The sequence below is a fragment of the Hippoglossus stenolepis genome, chromosome 5 (assembly GCF_022539355.2).
Source record: "Hippoglossus stenolepis isolate QCI-W04-F060 chromosome 5, HSTE1.2, whole genome shotgun sequence".
Taxonomy (NCBI): domain Eukaryota; kingdom Metazoa; phylum Chordata; class Actinopteri; order Pleuronectiformes; family Pleuronectidae; genus Hippoglossus; species Hippoglossus stenolepis.
Window position 1 is genome coordinate 4,925,003 of NC_061487.1, and position 16,005 is coordinate 4,941,007.

The 16,005-nt window shown below is 39.4% G+C and overlaps 1 protein-coding gene across 1 annotated transcript in view; it reads left to right on the forward strand.

Annotated features, from left to right (window-relative positions):
- LOC118109101 (chemokine-like protein TAFA-5) overlaps positions 1-16,005 on the forward strand; it is a 55,410-nt gene that overhangs the window by 14,623 nt on the left and 24,782 nt on the right. The window contains exon 2 of the mRNA XM_035155930.2: positions 9,974-10,123. Coding sequence (XP_035011821.1) covers positions 9,974-10,123 — 150 coding nt within the window. The remainder of the gene's footprint in view (positions 1-9,973; positions 10,124-16,005) is intronic.

Consider the following 16,005-nt stretch of genomic DNA (forward strand, 5'->3'; position numbering starts at 1 on the left):
TATAGAGCACCCGACACCTCTGTCCCGAGATGCTCAATTCAGATAACAAAAAAAGGGATAAAAGCTGAAAAATCCTCAGAAAGAGCAACAGAGACCCTGTTCAGATTTGGTGTTAACATCCTTACTGAAGGATCTGATCACGTGTGGTCAGCAGTAACTTCAGGTATCAACACACCCAAATGCAGCCTGATTGCAGTCTGAGGTCTGAACACTCAGACCACATTCAGAGGTGGCCTGGGACGCATGTGCTCACATTCTTTTTGCTGTCGAAATGTGAGTCCATCCTGGGTCACACATGAAGGACCGCCTACTCAGCTGGCGTCCTCTGACCTGCTCCAGTTTCACAATGACTCAAATCTATTTTTACACTTCTCAGTGTCTCTACATTGATTTGTTTGTAATCACCGCCACAATATTACCACTGATCAACACATACTGATTGATTAAATTGGTAAAAACTGTCTTCATAGCTGTGCACATTCATCCATTCAGTCCCTCCTGACTCTGCTTTCTCTCTCTCCCTCTCTCTCACTCCCGCCAACAGACACAAAGTCAGACTGAGTAAAAACAGCATCATTTTGTCTTCACAAACACTAACAGTCACATTATTTGCATATAAATTGTGATCGTATCTCCCAGGAAGGATGTTAATACCAGGTCTGTACAGGGTCGGAGGTGTTGTATGTACAGAATAAAGCAACAAAACAGTATCAGGATGACAGCATTAGATAAACATTAATGCAGAATAAGTTTCAGGAGAACATCAAGCTACTTCAGGTAAGACGAATATAATAAGATAAGACCGGAGCGACAACGTGACTTCCTCTCCATCATGAAGACCTGGACAGAGCACACAAACACACAAGACACAAAATAAGCACATCTTTCCCACACAGGGAGAGAGAGAGAGGCTGAGTCTTGAAACTGCTCTCAAATCCAATGAGGCGTGTGTTTCAATTTAGCATTACAGTTTGTAATGTTCTCTCACTGTTCACTCTACCACAGTCTCATCACAGTTGTGTGTGTGCAAACCAAATATATCTTATTGCCAATTAGCTGCTTTTTTGGGGGGTGAAAAAGACACAATAAGACAAGGTCATAATCAGATCATTTAAGGGGAAATAAAACAACGTGAGCTGCAGGCTACAGACTGCACAACCTCCAACTTCTTTATTAAAAGGAGGTGAGATTGTTCCACACCAGCTGCTGGTGAAATTTGAAACATTTAAAACTACACACACTGTCCCAACAGTAAAAACAGGTGTCACCAAATCAAACAAGACTCAAACCTTAAGGATTATATCTTGTTAATCTGATTTACTGCCTTTATTCCAGTCACTCACCCAGTTTTGCCTGACTGACCTATTATGATGCATGGGTCTGATAAGTTACAGGTGAGCTGTTGTGATTGGCCAGTTTGACTGACAGCCTACCTGGTTGCTGGTCAGTGATTGGTCACTTGTAACTTGGGCTCAGGCGTTAGGCCTAGAGGAGGTATGAGCTCTCTGAGCAGCATTCTAGTTTGTTTTCATGCTGACAGTCTTTATAGGATCCTACAACAGAATCTTTCACTACAACTTTTGATTTTAGCTACATGGTTCAAATATAATGTTATTATGTTGGTGCATTTTGTGAGCAGCTCTCCGTGAAGATTCTCAGTCAAAGTTTATTTAACTGCCTGAGTTTCACCTCTCGTGCAAAAGACTTCTTCAGTTCTAACTGACTGGGATTTAATCTCCTGTGGGGTTGCTGACATCTTCTTATGGCACTTGGAAATTAGTAAACAACTAAACTTGTGTTTATGGGGAAAGCAAATGGCACCTGAAATAAAAGAACAAATACAGCTCATAACGTTGCATTTCACTCCATCTGACTGCATATGCTACTCTACTTCTAAAGTTGCAGACTTTTGATGTAGCTCTATGAAGGCAGTGAAATGTGAACTAAAGCTCTAAAAGAGCACACATAGGTTCGTAGTTTTGACTTGTTTTCCTGTTGAGGTGGAGGGAAGAGAAGAATACTCAGACATGAATCCTCCTGAGCGATAACTCACCTGACAGACAGCGGCGATGACTCGGAAACGATAGAAACAACAACACTGCGTCTTCATTCGAGGTTTCACAAAGAGCCTGCTAACAGCGAACGCCACTCGCCACATCAAAACCCTCGCAGCTGCCGAGTGCTGCTGCCGCTGCCTCACGTTTCGGTCTGATAGCTGAGGCTTTTCACCCCGACAGTCAGGACTTCAAATAGCTACAGCTGCAGAAATGACAGAATGGATTTAAAAAGAAACAGCTGAAGGACAGCGTGGCCTTTCAGACAAGCTGAAACACTGTAAAGTAACAAATTACACTCAACAGGAAAACTTTGTTAAAAAAAATCCTCTTACAGAGCCAAGTTGACCAAGTTTCTCTCTATAGCTTGAGATAAAAAAAAATCCTCTTTTCCCAGCAAGATTTCAAATAACTGTTTCTCAAAAGGCTTTTAGGGACACCCAGTTAGACGTGCATTACAGCAAGCTAATAGTAGCGTTTAAACTATTAAAGTATTATTCAAGACTACATTTCAAACAATTAAACATAGTTTGGTTTTGAACTGGATGTTCCCAGGTTTCAAACACACAATAAATATCATTGTGTGTTTCAGGAATATGTGAACCATGACATGCTGATATAGGTATAGTTATAACAGAGTGAAACACGTCAAAATGAATGTACAATTTCGACAATACTAATGAAGAAAAGCAAAAGTCCAGTCAGGACGAGGCTTCTTGTGCCTGCTCTCTAAGTCACATGCACAATTCCTGCTATAGGCTCCACCAGCTCATTCTGTCTTTTCAGCCAATCACAACCTGAAACGTTCGCCATGAGCCAATCACCTGCAAGTTTACAAAGGTTTTCTCTCCCTCAGCTGTGAGATCAGTATCACCATCAATGAGTGACCCTTCTCAACCATCCAATTAAGAGCTCTTAATCAGACATCCCATCTCCCATTCCTCATCATCACCTCTTGTGTCCAGGCTCCGGGGGAAGACCCCTTTTATTCTAAGCACTTAATTGCTAGGACTGCTTCTATGGCATTCTTCTTCCGACTGGGTTCTAAGTGCCAAAAATCTTTTCCTCTGTTCAAAATAAATGTTATTTCATTCTAATTTACAAACTTTCATTTGTATCTCTATAAGCCTCTCATGATTGAAATATAATTTCTCTTTCTTTCTGGAACTACACTTCCTATAATGATTTGGGAATGTAATCAAGAAGTATAATGGGCACCAACCCCAACCATTTCCCCCCACCATATATTGTTTTAAATTGTTATAAGGAAGAATGCTACATTAATTAGTAATTAGTAATATACTCATGGTTGTACAGACACTCACTGGAAATACTTGGAGTCTGAAGAAAACTTTAAAACTCAAGTTCTGGATCATCCTATAAAATTTGACATTAATTCACAGAGAGTGGGGCTACGACTCAGAGGAGAAAGAGTGCGATATTTGACTCAAACTGTGGCTCAGTGAGGGTTCACTGAAATAATATAAAGCTTAAAGAGAAGCTGCTACTTTTAATGCTTTTCAATCATTGGCCAGTTTTTTTCTGCCTTCTTCAATGGAGCCAAACTGATCTGGTGGGGATGCAGGTTTCTACTGCACGTTTATTTTACATGCATGCATTTTATGTTATTCAGGTTTATTTTAGGATTGTTTGATAATGCAGGCGTCATTTTCCCTTCAACAACAGAGCTGCAGCAGCTTATTTATTACTTATTTTGGCAACAAATGACAGTGACTCACTTTATTAATGGTTGACTGAAATGTACTTTTTGTTGTTCATCAGCTGGTTGCTCCTGTTAGACTACCAGATTTGTATAGATATTTTAGAAGAGTTCACCTTAGCCTTGGACATATTACCCACAGTAGATTTATGAGAAATTATGTCCAATTTTGATATCACTTACTTTTTTGTTTTGGGTCCAAATATTTTTGTTAGATCGTTGGATTTGGCTCATGGGCAGTTATTTTCCTGCGGCTCTATAGGGCCCTGGGGGCAGTTGCCTGCAGACTTGTGCTGCCAGCTTTAGTTCAAACTTGGCACACATGGTATATACAAAACAGAATTTACCTTCACAGCTAATCGTAGATTTGGAACCAATTGTTTGTGAAATCAAGTGCTTCGCTTGCGCAAAAAAGTGGCTTTGTATATGAAACTTAAAGTTGCTGTAAAATAAGTGTTTATATTTATTTTCTTGTCCATCACCTCCGGTGGTATCTATGTGCTTTAAACAAAAACGTGTGAACTCCACAGTGGAATCATACATCCTGCCCCTGCCTGCTGCACCACCCCTCACCTGAATCCTCTGGGGGATTTGTTGTAAACACACCTGAGCGGAGAATCTCCCGCTGCAATTTTCATGTGTGAAAAGAAACCTCTGGAGAAAGTCCTGACCCAATATTTCCCATAAGGTCATTTCTTAAAACGGCTAAAGTTAGGTAGAGGGAGAGCAGAGGCTGACATTTACACGTGTTGGAGGTGGTTGACCAATAACAAAAGAATGGGCCAACTGGCCAAGTGGGCTTCATCAGGGCATGACTCTTAAAGGTTCAGTGTGTAGAATCTAGAAGTGAAGTTGCATGTTGCAGCTGAATACCCCTCAACTCACCATACCCTTCTAAACATGACCTGTGGTAGACTTTAGTCAAAAGGTGTTTAGTTTGTCCAGTCTGTATATAAAGTGTTTAAATATAAATGGCCCTTTCTAGGGTAAAGAAAACAACAATTTCTACAAGTTAGATGAAACACACTAGTGAAAACAACTAGGTTTATTTTATATTCAATTGCCAATAGATCCCTTTCACCTAAATCTTACACACTGGCCCTTTAAAGAATTAGGGGATACAACAAACCCTTTGTAGACAGAGACAGTAAAGAGGAGCTGCAGCAATTGAAAGTATTAGGAAAGTGACGTTTTCTGAACATTAGAGCTCATTAACGTTTTCAAGTAAGAACCCAACTTAAAATGATCGACCTGGAAATTACTACATAGGTGCTTTCATACATTCACAAATAGGGGCTGTATGTGAGAACGCAATTATCTAAGTTAGTTCCTCCCCTTAGTAAAAACTCGATGGAATTCTTGAGTGAGCAAGGAATACAAATATTTGGAGCTGACAAAAATTTCAACTTGGAAAGACACCAAGATTCGAGAGTTTTGATGATAAGGGCTGATGTGCTGTATAAAAAAACCTGTGGTATCTGCAGCATAATTTATACGTCATGTCCTGCTGCTCCACACTGAGCCTGCTGTGGTGTTCAGACATTTTCCAGAGTTTGTCTAAAAATGGCTTTTGTCTCCTTTAAAGACAAGTTGTGTGGTGTAGTAGTTGCACTAGATACACATTTATGGCCTTTTGTGAGAGTCTGCTTGGTACCTGTGTTGTAGCTGAGGAACTCTGGAGTTGGTGTGTGCAGGAGAGTCAGTGTGTGGCTGAAGCCCCTGCTGTCAGTGTGTCAGCCCTACAAATCATGCTCAGCTGCGACTACAGCAGAGTTATTGATGGGGCCCTGTCGTGTGTTTACCACCACTGCATAGAAATAAATGCCGTACATGTAAAACTTTCTTTCCTGGCTTTTATCTGACTTGTCAGTGTCAGTGCAGTGAGAGAAGCAACTGGTTTCACAGACAGGGATTTTAAATGTGCAAAATAACCTCAGTGTTGCTTATTACGTAAAGGTTATAGAGAGGCAAGAGGATTCAGCTGTGTCAGACATTAAAATTGAAATAGAAACTAGTTATGTTTGAACAGAAAAGGCTGTTTTTTCACGTACTATGAATTTTGCTGGGAAAAGAATGGCCTGTATCGACATCATATGCCAACAAACCTCTGTGTGATTGTTTCAAAACTCTCCAACGTCGAAGTAGCTCACCACTTTTATCTTGCCGGTCATATCACACCTTGACGTGCTCTATCCGCATCAATTTCCTCCATTTGTCCTGATCTTATTGGACAAGACAAACTTCCCTTCCAGGTGCTTGTCTGCTTCCAGGTACTCGCCTGCTGGAAAAAGGTTCACTCTATGACCAAAACAACCAACTACCCAATCAGAGGCGAGGTTGAACTGTTGGATAAGTGTGTGCTTCTTAGAAAAGACTCGTCTTTAAACACCCGCTGTTGTTGTTGTGGATGAGGATGTCTCTGACCCTGCTGACCCCCGTCTCACAGAACTGATCCCTCTCTTTTCTCTGCTCTGAGGTCCTGGTTGTTGTCGGCCCAGTCATCTGTGGAGAGGGAACAGTCCATGGCTCTATTGATGACAGTTAATTAGTATGCAGGGGGGGCTTTTGCTCACTACAGCAACCAAATACCCCCCAAAAAAGACACACATACTAACTCCAGAGGCTTAATTTGTCCCCTTTGATTCACCCAAAATGTATTCCCCCACCAGTCTCTGGCTTAGCTGAATTCAGTGAAGATTTTAACGATTTAATTTGTCTTTTTTTGGTGACAAAAATGTTCACAAAGACAGCCACAAATATAACTTCCACTATTTAAACAGTTTTATCTGAATTATTAACCATGAAGCTTATCTCTACTGCATATTCTTCATAAATTCTTTAATTCAATTCAGTTATATTTGTACTGGACTATACAGCAATGTTGTTATTCAACAATAATTCTACTCTTAGAGACTATAAGAACTAAAGCCTGCATTTAAAGGTTAAAGTGATCTATTGGGATAATAGGGTGCTATGAGCTCTTTAATATATGATGACGATCTCTTTGTAATTTATTGTGAGTTTTACAGGGAGCCAATGCAGAGAAGCTAAGACAGCAGTAAAATGATATATTATTGTAGTTCCTGTAAGTACTTGCCCTGCAGTATTTTGGCTCAACTGGAGGCTTTTCACAGACTTAGTGGGACATCCTGGTAATAAAGAATTACAGAAATCTAGTCTTGAAGTAGCTAATGCATGGACTAGTAATTAGACATCCTTTTGATCAGGGTATTTCTAACTTTCAAACTATTGCGCAGGTGAAAGAAGGCTAGACACTTATTTTATATGTGAGTCAAATGACAAGACCTGGTCGAACATAAATCCAAGGTTTCTCACAGTAGAGCTGGAGGTCAAGGTAATGCCACCCAAAGTAACTGTATGGTCTAAGGTCTTGGGGTCCAGTTGATGACTTCAGTTTAGTCTGAAATTAAACTTCATTTAACTAAGTGATTACATTCATCTGATTTCATAGATAAGTATGTCAGGATGTCATCTGCGTAACAATAAAAGTGTACGTGGTGCTTTCTGATAATGTTGCCCAAAGGAACCATATATAAAGTGAAAATTATTTGTCCCTTCATAGAACCCTGTGGAACTCCATGACTAACTTTTGTTTGCATGGAGGAGTCATTGTGTACATTAACAAACTTGTATCTATCCGATATGTACGAATAAATCCAGCCGAGTGCTGTTCCCTTTGATGCAGATGACATATCCCTGTCTGTGTTTGGAAGTACAGAATCAAGATACATTTCACATTAACAGTATCAACAAGATCACTGGAATTGTTGGTGACATTTGTCACGAACTGGTGTGTGTCAAGACATATTAATCTGACAATACAGCAGCCTCATGAGGAGTTTTAACCCGTTTTTCATTGGTAAAAGTGGCAATTTTGTAAGGCACACAATTTTGTTTTTGTTTCAGAATCAATAAATTTCACAATTCTCCAAATGTGTTAACGTCTGAAGAAGCACAGCAGCAGTTAAATTGGGCAAACAAGATCACGCACAAATTCGACATGAGTCTGAGTGTCCTGTTTCCTAAACCTCCTAAAGCGCTGCCTGTAGGCTTGAGGTACCAACCCATATACTCTCAACACTTCTGCCTTGACTACCTCATAGTCACTGTCTGATTTGATAGTTTAGCATAAGCCTCTTGTGCCTTACCCACCAAGACACACTGGAGCAGGAGAGTACCGTCTTCATACGGCCAAAATCTGGAATCTGCCACTCTCTCAAAGAGAAAAATGGTCTGGATCTTTCTCTGTGAATTTAGGAACCAAACGCCATTTAGATGCCACATCAAATTTACATTTACTTTGAACAGAACCCTCACCCACTAGTTTTCCTTCTTTTATCAAATTTAGTCTATAGGGCTGTGGTTCTACTTTAGCTAGTTCAGTTTTCTGTTTTATGACTTTGTGGCAGTTGACCATGCCACGGGGCTCTCACCACAGCAGCCAGAAACAAACCATTCGGGTTTTAACATCTTTAATTAAATCAAACACACTTGAACAAACTTAAAGCGACAAGGTTTGCACAATTACAATTTATTCTCCAAAGAGAAGAATTTAGAACTGCCCGAATGACATCATTCTTAACAAAGTTCCTTCATTACCTGATGTTATTCAACTGTAAACGAAAAAAATTTTGACGAGGCCCAATATGTCAAAAATTGGCTCACGGTTCAGACATACAATAGTAGGGAGACACCAATGGTTGTCAAGCAAACAAATAAATGTTTATTAAAGCTAACAATTACAAAAAGAAACCCAAGATGCTTATTAAGTCAGTGAAATTCAGTAATGTAATGCAATGCGTGGATGAGTGGAAGATATAACCTGTTGAATGAACATAACACACAAAACCCAGGAGCACATGTGGGAGCTGAGAGAGAGTGAAGGAGATTGAGCCAGCCAGTTAAATAGGTTTGAGACCAGCCACCCAGGTGAACCTCATCTTCCTGACAACCTCCCCTCTGCTGCCACTTCCTGAAAGGGAAAGAGCACAACCAAGCCAAACAGAATAGGAGCAGGGGGGGGTAGCACAATTATTGCGTTGTCACGACAAAGAAATGTTGTGATTGTGATGATTCATTTTTCTGACATTGTTACAAAAATCCCCAGAAAGGTTTAATTGTTACTTGAAAATGTTTTTACAGTTTTATAGTTTAAAGGATCATTGAGAGATCCCAAAGGGTTTTAGGTCTTATAAGACGAGTCGACACATGGCTGATGATTACGTTGGTGCTTGGATTCCTGATTTCTCACAAGTAAATCATACTACATCATAGGGGTGGGCAATTAACCCGAGATGTATCGAAACTGAAATTTATAACCTCTCACCGACTTAATTTTGCTAATGTTGGTTGATTTGGTTTAGTCTTTCCCCAATGCATGCATTCACGAACTGTCAGGTTTCCGCTACGTTCCTGCGTCAGGTTTCCTGCCCCATGTCCTCCCTCCTCACTCTCCCTCTGACCTGCGCTCACTTTACAAACAACAAAAATCACTAATCAGATGTTGTTAGGACAGGTACCGTACTTGAAGTTTACTTTGTGTTTGTTTGATTCACTCTAGAGTTTATAAGACATGTATTTCAACACATTGAAAAAAAGTCCCAAATTTTGCCAGCACGCAATTCAAATACCTCACACAACATGAGGTGTAACGTAGATACTGCCAGAATGATCCGGATTTATGATCTTACGGCGACGAGCAGACACGCACACACAAACATACGCAAAGTAATCGTTCATTAATCGTAATTGAGGTAAAAGTTTGGAATAATCGTGATATTGACTTGAAGTCATATTGCCCAGCCCTACTACATCAGCAGAATAGTACCCTCGTCCAGTGAAGATTAGGAGGGACAAAGACTTGGTGTCAAAGCATTTAAAAGAAGTTCACCTGTGAGATACACCTCCATTCTTTTATTTATCTTCTGACCACTCAGTGGTTTCATACAGTCACACAAAGCATCTCAACTTGCATCAGCTTATGAGCAAGACCCTTAAACAACGAACAAGTGCACAATCAGAAATGCTGTCGCTATTTGTTAACTTTCAAACCGAAGGTATTAAAAGTGAAGTAAGCAGATACAGAAACGTAAATTGAAATATTGTGTCTGTGAGTGCATATCAAACCTAGTCATGAAATGTATTACATTTACATGATTTACCTTCTTGCGTCCCTCAGGTCAGCTGGCGGCGGGGACTTGTGAGATTGTTACTCTGGACAGGGACAGCAGCCAACCAAGGAGGACCATCGCACGACAGACGGCCCGCTGCGCCTGCAGGAAGGGGCAGATCGCCGGGACGACACGAGCCAGACCGGCCTGTGTCGAGGGTAAGCTGCTCAACGCCCTTTAACGGCTATAACTGATTGTTGGAGACTCCTAGAAACAACAAGTGTCACATTTTGAGATATTAAGATTGGCCACACAAAGTATGTTAATGTTTTTCTTAAACATTTTATCTTAAGATCAACTTAAGGGAATGTCAAATGTCAAATTTGGTGCAGAATTCCACTTGGGTGCAAAGATGAACTGATTCGATTTTGGTACCTAGAGGTCAAAGGTCAAGATCACAGTGACCTCATGTTACTGTGAATGTGACATATTTGTAAGGGCTGAGTCTGGAACTGGGAACCAAAAAGCACAACTCTGAACACAGTCTGAGATTTCCAAAAACAGTGGTCGTTTTATTCCAATCCAGGTTCGGTACACAGAGGCAAAGAGACAAGGCAGAGGTATCCAAAACGTGAAGCTAAGGCTAGGTCTAATACAACAAAATGCAGTCAAAACCCAAAGACAAGCCTAGACATGAATATAACGCTGGAACTCTACGTACAAGACGAGACGAACTGGCACTGGACAGGGGGAGACGCAGATCATATATACTAACTGAAGCGGGGTTAACTAGACGCAGGTGTAACCTATTAGGGAAGGGAAGGTAATCCGTAAAGCACACAAGGGCAGGCGTGAAGTTCCCTAAAGGAAAAGAGGCAAGCGAGAGCGTCATAGTAAAACAGGAAGTGACATATAACATGAAACAGGAAATAGTGTGTGTGTGTGTGTGTGTGTGTGTGTGTGTGTGTGTGTGTGTGTGTGTGTGTGTGTGTGTGTGTGTGTGTAACGACAATATTATTGATTCGATATCTATTGTTATATGATCAGTTGTCACTTGGACTCAAAGATTAAGCGATTATTTTCAGTTGTCAAAGTTAAAGGTTACAGTGACCTTTATATGAATCTGGAACAAAAGTATGTAGAAATATATACACAGAAACTGCACTGGTTGGTGGAGGCATACAACCGCAGTTATTCTAGTTATTCCTGCCTCTGTTTGCGGTACACACTGACTCTCCTGACTTGCTATATATATATATATATATACAATTAACAGCATACAAGCGCTTGTTCCACAGTTTCTGATTCTTGACATGTTTACAAAGACCAGCTGGACTGTTTCTCCACCAGGGGTTTTCAAACTATGAGGTGCAAAAGGAGAGTAAAGGGGTCAGTTGGGGGGCGATGTGAGGTGGAAGTGCAGAAATAACTGAAGTTATTTAGTTACTTTGTCCCACATATCAACACAGAATGCACCAAAGTCGGTACCCAGTTCACTTTACTCCTGCGAGTCAGAAACATAAGCAGCCAAAACACACTCCAGATCTTGCCAGAGAATTCCCACATTTTAAAGTTATTCTGAGTGTTGGAGTGATATATATGTGTAAAATTCAAACAACAACTACTAATAGCTAATTCTGTATGGGTTATATTCTGTTTCAAAACTGACCTCGGAAAAGAATGTGCATACATTCTTTTCCGAGGCTAAAGGTCATCTCACAGCTTAGGGCAAACTTTATTTTTGTCAAGGAAATAAACATCTCCTCCATGTCTCTTTATCTGGACTGTGAGGTTCAGAAAGCCGCAGCCCAGATGGGAACAGCCCAATGTTTCATTGCATTTCATCACCAGCTGTCTCTCACTTTCCCCTTCTTATTCTGTCTCTGTTTCTGCCATCTGGAGAAGATGTAAACAGCTGGAGGGACTGGGTCTACTCTGCAGGGATTTACAGGCACTCCTGGTGATTTTCAGAGACTGTGAACAGTTGTTTCGCTGAGTTCAAGATCCTCTGGAGTCCACCCTGCTGCTGTCTCTTCAATAAAGCTTCACTTGAGAGATTTGGGCTGAGTGAGATTTGACCAAGATTTTGTTTTAAATAATCAGTATCAAAACTGTATCTTGTTTATTGGAGAGCTTTGAGCTCCAGCGGAACACTAATGGATTGGTGTCTGGCTTGTTTTATAACAACATATGGCACATCAATACAAATTTGGTGGAAAGTGCATTGATTTATTTTTTAGAGCTTTCGTCTTAGTATTGCTAAACTTGGAGCTTGTAAGATGTATTTCCTAGACAAATCTTTAAAAAAGTTCTTCAATACAGCCCTAGGAATACGTCTGTTTATAATTTTTGCTTTCCATGTAAGATTGCACAAAACTTGTATTTATTGATTAAAAAAGCTTTTGCCTAACTCTTTGCTCTCTAGCTTACGAATGGTTTTGGTCTTAAAACATAATGCAACAGTCAAAAAACCCAATATAAATAAGATAGGTGCGGAAAATTAACATGTCAGCATAAAAAAATAGTCTGTATTTATACACAGCTTTTTTAGTCTTGATGGCCACTCAAAGCACATTTCCACTTTTGCTGTACACCCATTGACACACAAATTCATACAATGAATCTACTCTCAATCAATCAATCAATCAAATTTATTTGTATAGCCCATATTCACAAATCACAATTTGTCTCATAGGAACTTTAACATGGTGTCCTCTGCCCTTAACCCTCAACAAATGAGAAAAACTACTTAAAAACCCTTTTAACAGGGAAAAAAAAAGAGCATTAGAAACCTCAGAGAAGGCCACATGTGAGATCCCTCTCCCAGGACGGACAGAAGTGCAATGGATGTCAATGTAAGGAGAACATCAAGATAAAGGTTTTACTTGGCATTGATTAGGCAAACATTTTTGAAGTATAACTGAAGGTCAGTGAATTGGTGGATTAATGTGTCATTAATGGTCCAAGTGTCACGAGGAGAAATACTATGTATCGAGCAGTCCTGCTGCAATCATAGTCCATGGTCAGCAGCCAGCAAGATCATGATCCACCATCAAGATCGGATGCCACTATAGTCCACAGTTATTGTCCACTGCCGCCATTAGGATCACCTATATGCAGGACTTTATCTGTCACACTTCAGTCCCACACTGCAGTTATGGGCAATATGGGGGTCAGTATCTTGCCCAATGACACTTCAGCATGCGGAATGGGGAGCCTGGCAATTCGGTAATCGCTGAATTTCTGTAGATAAACCACTCTATCTGCAGAGCAACAGCCACATACAGGTTAAAGATTGTTTTGTTAAATCGGATCAGTTAAAGTTGTTGTGTGGTTGGATCTGAACAGGTTCAAGTTGTTGTGTGGTTGGATCTGAACAGGTTCAAGTTGTGTTTTCAGCGTTCAGAGCAGTTTGAACGCTCTCTGCTGCTTTAGGATGATATTTTCTACAGCATACTAAGCTGGAAAACATGGCTAATTGCTATGACCTGTTTTCTGAGCTCAGAGACTCAACAGCAGCATCCTGTTTTATATTTCCTTACTGTCTAAAACCTTCTTAAACTCTAAGTGACCTATAGTTTAGGTTATAGAAAGCTGTTTGGTTTGTCTTCTTGGTTGAAAGAAATTACATTTTCCTTCGATCCGTCTTCCAGCTCCATGAGTCTGACATTTTCAATCTAAATTCCATCAGCAGCTTCTGGTCAACCACTGCGGTGCAATGATGAAACGTTTAGGAACGCTGTACAACTAAAAACATGTGGACACCTGAACATTCCAGCCATGCAGGATAGTTGGCACTTGTATTTTAAAATATAGTGAAACTTACATCAGAGAGCCTGAATGTGAGTTTAAAGTGACCAATCATTGTGGATGGAAGATGTACTTTCTAAGGTATTTGGAGCAAACTTTGGCTTTCACCTGTGTCTCAGTGTGACCTTTACAGAGCTGCATGTTGGTATGATGTCAGTTTGGGTTTGCTCTTACAATCTGCTGGAACACAAACTCTAAAGTCTTTTGAATGTTTCAGGGTGGAACACAAAAATGTACAAGACAACATGAGTGTCACAAGACCAAAGTTAACAAAACCACGTCATGCAATCCACATCACATGACCTGTACACAGAAAAACTTGTCAAATTATTTATTTACATTATAAAAAAGCTTAATACACAGAAATTACCTGGATTATTTAACTTTTTGTATTTTTTTCGAAATTAAATGTAAATGCCATTAAAATACATTAAACAACTTCAAAAAACAACAAAATAAAGGTTTTAATTAATATAACTGGAACTTTTTTTACAGGATTATTCAATTACTTTATGGTCTTCTACATTTCTTCCAAAATTTTACAGTTTTTTTCAGTGTATACTGTAATACTGTGTTACAAATAAAAGCTGTGCAGTTTTTAGTGAGAAAACATGGTTAAAAAGTTAAAGCTCCCATTATGCTGAATGGCCACTGTTACAATATTATACTGTTGAAAAAAATTATAAAGACATGCAGCATGTTTTCATTATCAGTTAATCTGCAGGGTTTTTTTCTATTAATCAGTTATTCTATAAATATTTAGAAAATCCACATCAACATCTGGAAACCAGGGTAGTATTGTTTTCTACAATTTAGTTTGTCAGGTAACATTCAGCAATGCTCTGAATGTTTTGCTTGAAAAATGAGTATAAGACATTATCGGTTTTCAATGTAACTGAATTATTTTTCGTCAAAATTGATAATTTGACTGATCAGTGTAGCTCTACAATTCTTAAAGCAAAATGGAAGTTGTTGGTGGAGATGATTCTAAATTGATCAGCTTTAAATATTGTCGGCTAGTTTAATTAATATTCATATTTTATAGTCAGTTGTTTTGATGGTAAAATTTCTGAAATACAAGCATCACAGTTATAGCAGTGGTATTGTAATTAAAAGTACTGTAGTTAAAATTACATTTCCCTAAAATCTATATTTCTGGTGGAGTAGAAATATATATAAATAAAATGTGTCTTTGTGTTTTATGTTGTGATGTATGTAATTGATACCACTCATTTTTATTAATGCATTTCTGTCACCTACATGTGTGTGTGTGTCCTTTTCTTTTTTTGGTGAGTCAAGTTTTATTTTATTTAAAAATATTAAAAAGTAAGTGTGCGGTCAGTGACAAGCAACAGTCACAGTTTAGAAATGTTGAAATGAAACTAAGATTTCAGCAGCAGATACACTGAGTCTGGATCTTAATGACCTTTACTGAGTTTCTGAGCGCTGCATGTTGGTATTTATGTCAGTTTGTATCTGAGGCGCTCGCTAGCTTTGTTTAATGCGGCCCTGCTTCCTGAAACCCACCAGCAGAGCTCCGACTGCCAAACTCAGTCGTGCTCTCACTTTCAAGCTGGAATACCTAACGACAGACTGAGTGTTTGCTCCTGTGCACAAGTTCCGCTCCGGATAGGATAATCCCAGCATGCATCACAGGGAGGCTGCATCGTCCAGAGGATACCATTAAGAACTAGCATGTTAGCAGATGTTTCTTATACACATCTTCTGCTCCAAACACAGCTGCGGAGTAAAACAAAACAGATATGACCTGCTGCTGTTTTACTCTGGACATTAATATTATCAGACTGAAAGCATTGAATCAAAAAGGCCACAAGGCTGTGAGGCAGTGTGGGGAAACAAACAGATGAGACCTTTTTATCTCTCATTAGGTGGAGATGAACTGAAAAGGGCAGGGAAGCGGTGCGGTGCGTTCAGGGACTCTGTTGAGTCAACTGTTGAGAATGATTCCTGACATCAGAAGAGAGGAAAAGAAAAATAGTTCAAGAAAAAAAAGTTTGTATGATGAAGTTGAAGCGCGAACATTTGAAGAGGTTTTTTTCACCAACACAGGCTTTATGTAATTATTAATTATATATTATATTCGTATATTCATTGTTAATGATTTAAAATAATGACTTCAATACCACACAATTATATGAACACAGTTCCATACATGAATTCTGATCTCATAATTACAGATATTTTATTTTGAGATCACAAAATGTATACTTTGTAACATGAGAAAACAGTTAAAATTATCACATAATCCGATAATTCAGAGATTACATTA